General features: G+C 44.0%; 1 protein-coding gene across 1 annotated transcript; it reads right to left on the bottom strand.

Moving 5' to 3' along the window:
• Positions 1–1,998: 1,998 nt before the first annotated feature.
• Positions 1,999–10,288, bottom strand: LOC144727788 (general receptor for phosphoinositides 1-associated scaffold protein-like). The gene is made up of 8 exons (XM_078606903.1): positions 9,535–10,288; positions 8,015–8,067; positions 7,510–7,564; positions 6,576–6,678; positions 5,743–5,836; positions 5,256–5,322; positions 5,078–5,144; positions 1,999–2,903 (listed from the first exon to the last, which is right to left on the bottom strand). Exons 1-8 carry the CDS (start codon positions 9,715–9,717, stop codon positions 2,461–2,463), a joined length of 1,065 nt encoding a protein of 354 aa, XP_078463029.1. The 5' UTR covers positions 9,718–10,288; the 3' UTR covers positions 1,999–2,460.

The following is a 10,288-nucleotide window of genomic DNA, read 5'->3' as shown; positions in this document are numbered from 1 at the left end:
TTCCTGTAATTTTTGTGTGTGTCGGGGACGGGTGTGGGATGTGCAGTCGGATGGAGGGGGGGGGTGGAGGGATTGGGATTGGAGGGGGTGTGGGCACGTCTCTAACTCAACTGCTTCTTTGTTAGGGTCTGGCATGTGTGTGCCATATGCAAAAGCTATTTCAAATTACTGTACGGTGCAGCACAATGCGTGGCCAGTTCGAGACGATCCATGCATTGGTAATACAACTTTACCATAATGCGACTTGGAAGTACAGAATTTATCACGTAGGCTCGCACCAAATAAAATCCGACCTCCAAATAAAGGATTCAAGAAATAGAAAAAAAGCCCTTGAAAATAAGCGTGTGTTCGTGGCGCGACTTGAATAAAGCGAGTCAGCAGGGCGAACGTCAAAGTTTAAGTGAATTCCGCAGAGAGGGGGGGGGGCACACGAAAAAATGCCCGGTCACCCATCGTACAGAGGCGTGACCTCGGCACGCACAACAGCCAAGACTGATGTACCCTTGTTGGAACATATGGGCAAAGGAGGTCCTGTATATCCAAACTGAACAATTTGTTCACCTTATTGTTCGGAAGCAACCTGGCCACAAATGATAGCCCAATAAAGCGGATTACCATGTGTAAATGTAGAGCAGGCAAGTACTCTAAATGCACGCTTTTAAGTGTGGAGGGAAATACCGAAGGACCCGGAGAAATATTCACGTGACCACAGGGAGAACCTGCAAACGCCAAATATATCGGCGTCAGGGTTGGAATCGAACCGATCGAACTCCTGTATACCAGGAGAGGTAGTTAACATCTCGCTACCACGAGATACAATGAAGGGGCAGCATAATTGACAGCTTTGTTAACAGAATATGCTGCAATGTTAACTTTTGTATGGAAAAAACACAACTTTGATTTTAAGTAATTTTTTATGTAGTTCCACTTTTTTAAAAAGTCAGGAGGCCTTTGTCATGAACAAGGGAACAGATGTAACATCCCTTCATTGAAAGCTTCAGGATGGGACCTATGAACACGCTTCAAAGGGCAAAATGCAAAGAATTAACCCGTAAAAACAAAGTTTTTCACTATAAATCCTTTATATGCGTGGCATCGGTTTTATTTTATTATTCATTTCTGTTTTTCTTGAGTAAGAGTTTCATTTTTATCACATTGGTATTTTAAATTAAATATGAAAAAAAAATTTTCCTAAAAAGTGGAAAATTTTGGAAAACATTTTATGTCAGCTCGATTGGATCACGGGAAGTGGGTTAAAAAACGACCGAAAGATTTGCACGGTCGTAAGCGCGCAAGCAAGCAAGCAAGTGAACATAATATAAAGGATTTAAAAAGTAGCCAGTAACTCGAACGTCTTGATCCCCCCTAGATTGCACATTCTGTCTCTATGATGACGACAGCTAAGGAAGTCGAGCAGCATGATTAATGCCACTTAATTTAACTCCGAGCTAAACCTTAGTGCTGAAATTCTGATCCTTGTATTCAGCTTGCATTTTTGCCAAGTGTACCTTATATTGCAAATAGAAACCTGAAGTTCTGTGTGGTATACCCTAAGTGGAGTAAACAAATATGCATCTGAATACATTCTTTTAAATAAGCAACGTTTCTGAATGTGGCCTTTAAAATGGAGCCGCTCCTTTTCAGCTTACAGTGTGAATTTCGCAAATTTATTCATTTACATTTTTACTTTTAAAATTTTTCAACAGCCAATAAGATTCATAAATTAAATATGTCCAGTGTGCATAGTGGCCATACTTGTGTTGAAATTAGCAGTTAAAGTATTGTCATACTCCAAACAAAATAACCACAGAAATGTCAGGAATTACAAACAAAAACCATACCAGGTCAATGGGAATAAGGTTTTTCTCAGAAAAAAAAATATTGTAGTCGTACTCTAGCATTTGACTCATAAGGGGAAATTTGCAAGAAACGCTAATCTGCTTCTATGTGGTGGCACACACACTGATCTTATCAAGGAGAAAACTTGCAGACACGGGGTTGTCGCTCACATTTTAATGGCACTGTATGCACATAAAGCACCAGGGAACAGCACCTTCTCAATGTAACGATAAAAGCGCACGTAAAAGTCTTAGGAATATTAAACGTTTTTGGCACGCAAAATGTACTTTTTTTAAATGTAAGTACTTTAATCAACATTAATAATATAGGCATAAGAAAATAATTTTCTATTTCGTAAAAAAAACACCCATGGTGTCAAAATTGTGCCAAACATTTTAAGGCAAAGGCATTTTTCATTTAAGGAAAGTTTTCCTGAAACAGTAATATCCTTTATATTTAAAGACTGCCCATTGACCAGAGACATAGCCTGGTTGGCATGGGCCCTGCTGCAAGACGTAAAATAGGGCCCCCTGTCCAATTTCCCCTCCTCTTCCGGCCCATGGGCCCGAGTCCAGTTGCACCAGCTTACACATCTCACAGCTATGCCACAGCCAGTGACCTTCAAAAGGGAGTTTGTTCCTCCTCCAGAGTTTTATTGAGTCCTGGGATGAAGCGACGGAGGCTCCTACGGAGGGAAGACTTCTTGCCCTTGCGTGGGAGTGTGCTCATGCTGCCGGCCAGGCTTTGGCTCTGCACCTGCTGGAGGTCCATTTCGCTGCGGCACATGCGCAGATGGCGACTGCCCTGGTCCAGGAAGCTCAACCCTGCTATTGCCGCGGCTGCCCCGGCACCATCCTTGCCGGCGCCGCCATCCTGGGGGCCGCCGTACAAGCACGTGGTGTAGACGGCCTCGTCCGAGTCCTCGGCGATCACGGCCCAGTTGCTGGGCAGGCTGCTCATACTGGAGAGCAGGGCGCCAGCGCGCTTGCTTCTGCAGAGCGGCGGGTTGAGGCTGTACAATGTGCTCAGCGTCTCGAACATGCTGTCGTCCTCCGCCACGAGACCTGTGTGGCAAACAACCAAGAAGTGAACTTAATGTACGAAGTGTAACAGTTGCAGCCTTGACAAATGCTGCTGACACCAACGGCTCGTGAAAAAGCCTCCAGCAGAGGAAACACGAGAGAGCCTCGTGCCTACGCTGCCAAGCTGGTCTGTAATCTTGGAAGAATATCCACACTTTAACTAACCGCATACGACCTACCGATCGACTAATTACCATGGTGCACCCATTTATACTGCTGGGTGGCAGGGGGATTAAAAAACTTGCACCATTGCTTCAACTGGATGCCGGGAGATTGAGCCGGCAGCCCCTGGATGACAAGTCCAGTGTGCTAACCATTACACCACAGCAGCATCCAAGTAATTAACTGCAAGCTCCCGAACATTATGACCCAGATGCTGCAAAGCAACCATGGCATCAGTGTTAACAAATAAAAAAAGTTTTGACTCAATTATCACAGAAACACCTTAAAGTATATGGGCCCTTTTAGCTGAACATTCAGTGAAAAGAGACTGTTTTACAAGTGAATTCGAGTACGGTACACGATATTGCCCTCCTTATTCATCCCTCAAAAGGTACAGGTGTAATTTTGGATCAAAGCGATTGAAGCAGTCTCTGTGTTAAATTATGAAAGCTCAGTTCCCACTTATTTGAATAATGAGATCCTCATTAACTCGTGTGTCATCAAACAGCCCATATTATGTAGACCACTTTTTGTTGCTATATATGTAAATTCACACAGTAATTACTAATCCGAAGACAACAGATTATATTCTGATTAATCGCTTGCCAGTGTTTGTAGCCGGTGTTGTGAGTAGTTTGAAACAGCTGCCTCTATGCACAAACATCTATATGTAACAGTGTTCGCATTGAATATACGTGATATAAACTACAGAGGACACCCTAATGCCGGTAATATGACACCAGCCACTGTCCACTGAGCATTCGTAGAGTGTAGGGGTTCATATCCGTGGTTGATAAAATTGAGTACCACTTTGTGGGGAAGTCAACAGTGGTTGGCCTATAGTTTAGACTTTCCCCCACCATAGGAACGTGGAATTCCACTACTGGCTCGATTCTGTATACGGGAGAATGAGCATCACCTCAATGCTCATTTGAGCAAGAAATTGAATATTTCGTAATAATTAATTTCCCGCCTCCGATTAGCACAGTTGGCTACGTACGGCGCGAAAGAAGTTCAACATACGTACAATATAATACACATCATATTCGTGAATTTAATATATATTATATGCTGCATAACTTATTCTGGTGGTTTTAACATACTGGTGTTTTAATTCATATAAAATACATTATATGCTACACGGTGCATGTAATATATATTGTGCACTCCAAACTAGTAGTCGAGTGTATTGACACTGTACATTAAACATGGCGCTCACTGCACTGATAACGTCGGAGATTACGTATGTTGAACTTATTTAGTACCGTGCTAATCAATGATGCAGGAAGTCGAGTGTTCCGCAAACCCACGTGCGTCTTGCACCATTATCAGGCACTGGCTGCACACACTCAGCAAGCGACTCGGTCTATGAACCGTCCAGAACCGAAGTGAGTTTTAAGCTACTGCCTGAGTGCTGTACAGTGTCTTGGATTGTTGTTATTGCTGTTCTGGTGCCTTGTCGAAGTTTACATTTTGTTCTTACAAACCTGCAAAAATGTAGATACTTGTGCAATTTGTACATCCATGCTATATATCTCTATTTACTATTGATCTGCTTCACTTTGATCTATCTTCCTCTTGTAACCTTGTATTGCTGTTAATGCAGCTTGCTGACCCACCCCTACTGGAAATCGGATGCCTCCAGTATAAATGCAGATTCTGATTCTGTATGTCTCTGCGATGTGTTTTGGGATGTGCCGCGTATTGTGCAGCATTGAGACTTTTAGAGAGATACTTTATTGAGACAGGTAAGGCCTGTGGGAGGCGAACAGCTGTTTTATTCAAGGGTGACCTGGCATGTTGGACATCATGCCAAATGGCACACCGTACAACCCTGAAAACTATTCATTTACATCTGTCCTATTTAATAACATTAAACTTTTTACCCAGGATGTTTTTTTTATTACCTTGTTGGTATGGCATACCATCTGTGTTTTTCCTATACACACCGGGCCATACCAGCACATACACTTTATCCACGGAAGCATTCTTACCGTGGACCAGTCGTTGCTCCTGGTGGAGGAGTGACCGTAACTCCTTACACTTTTCATGCATTGTTTGCTGTTGGATAAAATAGAAAATAACACAATTGTCAAAACCAGCACCGGTGATACTTACCATGAATCAACTCGAACTGGTTTATGCACAAGGTATACACATTCGTTCGTATACCTTGAGGTACTGAAGGCGCGTTTGCAGCTCCATTCTTCTGGCCATTGTTCCAAACTCAACCTCAATCCTTAAAAAATATTCATAATTACATTTTAGTCGTTTGTTTTACATTTCGGGTGGAGAAATCGTGCAGTGCCTATTGCATTATCTTCATTTGATGGCTATTACCAGTGGGTGATATCTGAAATGGATTACGAAGGAAAAACAAAAGTTGCTCTGTATCTTCACAGCAGGAACAAAATGTATTTCACTTTATTGGATGACCAGTCCTGGTTACTTTTCAACTGCTTCATTTACCCACAACTGACCATCATGGTGAAGTATGGTGAAACAAACCCCCATTACCAGAATGCGGTAAGGAGTCCATCCAGAATTGAAATGACAAAGGAATGTAAATGTTTCTATATAAATTCATGATATTGCTTTTCGGTGTTTGGCATTTTGGTCCAAAATACATTTGCAACAGATTATATGCAAGTGTTCATACCTTAAATAATTCCCAGCTTCTCGGATGATGTCGACAATTTCCTTATGAGGGATTCCTTCCACGTTTGAGTCATTGATGGTGATGAGGATGTCACCTAAGGCACAGCATACCAACACGAGTTACTAGACACACAGGCTTGGAACACTGAAGGTAACATAGTGAGAGTTTCATTGCAGTCTGAACACTCCAGATTGCTGTTCCAAGTCTTATTTTGGCACACCACATCCATTTCACTTTATTTTGATCTAATAATAAAAAACATGTTCATACGATTACAGGAGACAATAACATAGGACTATTACAGGTAAGTTAACCATGTACTCTAGTGATAATGCGTCAAGGCCGTAGCCATGGAATCAATATTGGGGGGGACTAAATCTTCCAGGGGGTCTGGGGTCCCCCCCCAGAAAAAAAAAAAATCTAAATTTGAAAAGAATTTCCTTCCATTTCCTGACTAAAATAGACAAAAATTTCACTAACACGTGGGATGCACTATTTATTTATTTATTACAATGTCTAATAGTGTATTGTATTACATTGCTCTGTTTTTTAAATTACCTTTTCTTGTTTCATAGTATGTCATGGCAGAGATTAGGGATTCATAAAGTACAACCATAACGACAATCATATTCACATAAATCTATGCATTGTTATAGGAAGACAAGTCCAGATATTGTGGCCAAGGTTTAGCAAATTGTTGTTTTTATTTACATAGCATTGCAATTTTTATTTTTTTAAACATTTTTATAGCAAAATGTTGAGTGAGAAATCGAGCCCTGACTATAGTCATGAACATGTTGCACATATGGAGTGCCATGTAGAGAGTGAAGCACCTGCTTTCATCCCTGCGCGCTCAGCAGGGCCCTCTTCCTTCACCTTGAAGACATAGGTGCACATCTCCAGCTCACTGACCACTCTGTTGCGCAGCCCGTAAGTCTGCACGCAGAGGAAATTACACCAGGAAATTGTAGGTGGCCAGTGACCGGTAATGTCACAGCACAAGCGCTCACTGCACCATTGAGTGAACTGCCCGAATGTCAGAACTTGACCGTGAGCAACAATGGTTGGTCTGTGTAAGATTTTGGCATTGGCTCCCCAAAAATGTAACGTCTGACAAAATGTATGGAGCAGTGATTTTAATAAACTCCAGCCTTCTGAAGCTAATAATAATAACATTTATGTGGTCATGAAAGTCTCACTGAATGTTTTACTTTTTCATGACATGTTTGGCCAATTCCTTTTTTGACGAGTGTTTCACATTTGGGAGAAAAACTCAAAAGTTTACACTAACGCAGGTTCACAAATCAACTCTCTCTACTGCCAAATCGTGGCCATCTCACAGCCAAGAGGGTTTGGGAGTCACAAATCTGCGCGATTCACAAACCCTTGCCTCCTCCTAAGCTCTGGCTTACAGGTATGTGCATCATCACGCCTGTCAGGACCTGACCAGGAAGCGTCCTGCTGTCCATACATGCCAGTTAACAGATACTTGTGACACGTGTGACTTGCTTTACCAGCCTACCGATGCCGGTGTCAAGGAGGCTCGCTTAAGTGGTCAATTTCTGGACTGTGGGAGCTTAATTAGTGGTAAGAGACACCGATCTAATGGAGCGTGGGCAGTGTGGGTAGCTGCGCCTCTAGAGCATGTGGGATTTATTCAATTGTCCTCTCGGCGAGTCCAAAGTGGAATCGGCTTATCTCAAGCGAACGCATCTGAAGGGCGCGCATCTATCCAAGCGAAATGCGGGCAATTAGGAAGGAACAGACCTGCAGTTCGAATCCGTATGATTCATCATCCTCCTTCTCGATGGCGATTGTACGCCTGAAATTCAATAAAAGACGAAGATATATTGGTCAAGTTTTAAACAAGTTAGGCTCTAGGTAAACTAATACACCATGCGATCATGTCTGCCAACATGTTCTTTCGACACAAATATAATGCATTAAATACCTTACTTTAACATAACAAAATATGCATTTTCTCACACTTTATTTGAATTATAATTCTATACAAATGCTAGGAAATAATAGCAGTGGTTAACACACAGCACCATGAGCCTGCCGATCTGTGTTTTATTCCCGGACCAGAGCTAACATTAGTGACGAGTGACATCTTAATCAGGCATGGTTCACTTTCCACCAACCCAAAATTTACCTGCACAGTGAAGTGTGGTCAAAACCCCCCCCATGACTGACATGGCGTGGGAAGGCCTTCATCTAGCAGTGGCGTTGACAATGGACTGTCGTTTATTGTTAATAAAATAAACTGTACCTTGTAGATTCTGCTAATCCATGGTATGTGTTTTTCCAACGGGTGATCACACTCTGTGAAGAACACACAGGCACAAGTAAGTCACGCCACGCCGCTTGCTGCGATTACATGAACCACAACAGTGTTTTCACTGCATGTGATGTGAATGTGTATACGCTAGCTTGTAAAAACAACAGAACATCAGAATACACGAACGCAATTAATCAACCTTGTTCCATGTCTGGCTGTCACTAATTAGCGCACAAATATGACATACATACAGTCGTCTGGAAAATATGTAGCACATCGAAAGAAATATGTACATTCATTACTTTCAGGCAGCTAGGGAACAATTTATTGAATTTTCAGTGAGTGGCTTTTCCGAATTATCAGGCAGTCCGCAAAACATGTCCACGCAGTCTCCCATATATTTCTAGGCTGACTTCCTGAATGTTGGCCTCTCCATAACAGCCTGAAGCATTTCAGGCGATTTCGCTACAATCGCCTGAAATTTCACAGAAATCGCCTGAAATCGCAGTGGAGTGTGTTACATTTTACGGATCACGACGTGTGTATAATTGTTTTAGGCTGTTTAATAGAAATAAATGTATCATTCACATTCATTGATGTGAGAGATAATGAAGGCGGGGAGGAGGCCTTCATTCTACAGTCACTTTCCATGGCGCACGATAACAATGAGTGTAAATTAACCTCTAAAAGAATCCTTTTGAAATTCAAAACTGACTTCTACCGGAAAGCCGAGAGAGAGAGCTTGTTAGTTGATGTCCCATTGTCTCCGAACAATGACGAAGCAGTCCACCGCCGAGCACGTTCACTTGAGGCCACCCAGGGCATGTGCATTATTCAGTTCACACAATGCCCTTGCGACCCATTTGAGATAAATAATCAGGCGTACTTTCGTAAACCCAGAAATTCTCGCGAGCGAGTTCACGCACGTGCCACGCGCATCGCCTTCACCGCGCTCCTCCGTGAGATGCACAGAGGCAACCTTGAAATACAGCGATCGTCTCGGCGTGAATGTAATCCGCCAAGGGTGGCACAGTCGGGTTTTTTTACAATCGGGTTTAATTGTCTTTTTATATTAAACCCGATCATCTAAGATTGGGAGAAATCCGGTTTAATTGGTTCTAATTGCAGAACCGCACTTCTCAACGATGGGCTTCATCCATTCCAAGCTAAGGAACTCACTGGCGCCCACGATTGTGGAGAAGAAGCTCCTCGTGTTCATCAAGACCAACCTGCGCGCCGCATTCTACGACTACCCCGTGCCCGACGGCCCCGAGTACGATAGCAGCACCGACGAAGAAAGCAGCCTAAGCCTATCAGAGTTTCGTATTCATTGAACCAGGTTTTAATTCCCACGAAATCGGGTTTAATTGTATTAAAGAAAAAACCCGATGCCTGCCGCTGGAAAAATCGGGTTTTTTCCACCCACGTAATCCACACAATCGATTCCACGGCCACCGAACGAACGCGCGCAATTCTGCAGTCCCGAAGCGCCGGATGAATTCGCCACGCACCTTGGGTTTATGATTGCGCGGCAGCGTGGCCACTGTGTACGCCAAGTTGTGGAGCCTCTTGACGTCCTCGTCGCCCTCGTCCTTCTCCTCATCCTCCGGGGCCACCTGCAAGACGCTGACCTCGGGCAAAGTCCCGAGCGGCTCGCAGTCGGCGCTCCATGCCCGGGCGAGCTCCTTGCTCATTGCTCAAGCGGCAGGGGGTGGGTAGTCGTCGTCGTAGGGGGGGTGGGAGCGAGAGTTTGAGAGAGCGTCTGCCCCGGCCGTGAACCGTCCAGCATCACACGCGCTGCCCGACTCTATACTTCGTCCCAACAGAGAAACTTACTGACAGCGCCGTGGACTGCGATCAAAAAACGCGCGACCGTCCTGGGTAAAGTATATGTTAGACGCAGGTGTCGCTGTCTATTTAGTGATCAAAATCTGCCGGCTCTCTGTTCCACCACGCGCCAGCTCCCCACGGCTCCCCCCATCCGTTTGGTGGTCAAAATACTCCCCGACAAGAGAGGGGGGGGTGTGGAGAAGGGGAGAAACAAAAAAAATTGCGCAACAACTTTGTTAGCAGTTGGTCTGTTGGAATTTTGGCCCAGATGACCGAAATGGGTTGAGTGTGCGCGCGTGTTTGTGTGGGCTAAGTCTCCCGAAACAAACTCCCTTTCTCTTTCCAAGCCGAAGCACACAGCGCGCATGCCGGGCGGTGGCGACAGCCCTCGTCTCACTTCGTGTGAAGCTCACGCACCCCTTGCCACTGTTCCAC

This window comes from Lampetra planeri, chromosome 2, assembly GCF_965212315.1.
Source record: "Lampetra planeri chromosome 2, kcLamPlan1.2.h2, whole genome shotgun sequence".
Lineage (NCBI taxonomy): Eukaryota > Metazoa > Chordata > Hyperoartia > Petromyzontiformes > Petromyzontidae > Lampetra > Lampetra planeri.
This window is presented reverse-complemented; position numbering and strand designations above follow the sequence as displayed.

Excerpts from the sequence above, each read along its gene's own strand:
- LOC144727788 (XM_078606903.1), bottom strand. The coding sequence starts at position 9,717 with ATGAGCAAGGAGCTCGCCCGGGCATGGAGCGCCGACTGCGAGCCGCTC. Across the intron at positions 5,323-5,742 it reads GAAGCTGGGAATTATTTAAG|GATTGAGGTTGAGTTTGGAA; the intron begins GTATGAACACTT and ends ATATTTTTTAAG. Across the intron at positions 5,145-5,255 it reads CGCGCCTTCAGTACCTCAAG|CAAACAATGCATGAAAAGTG; the intron begins GTATACGAACGA and ends TTTATCCAACAG.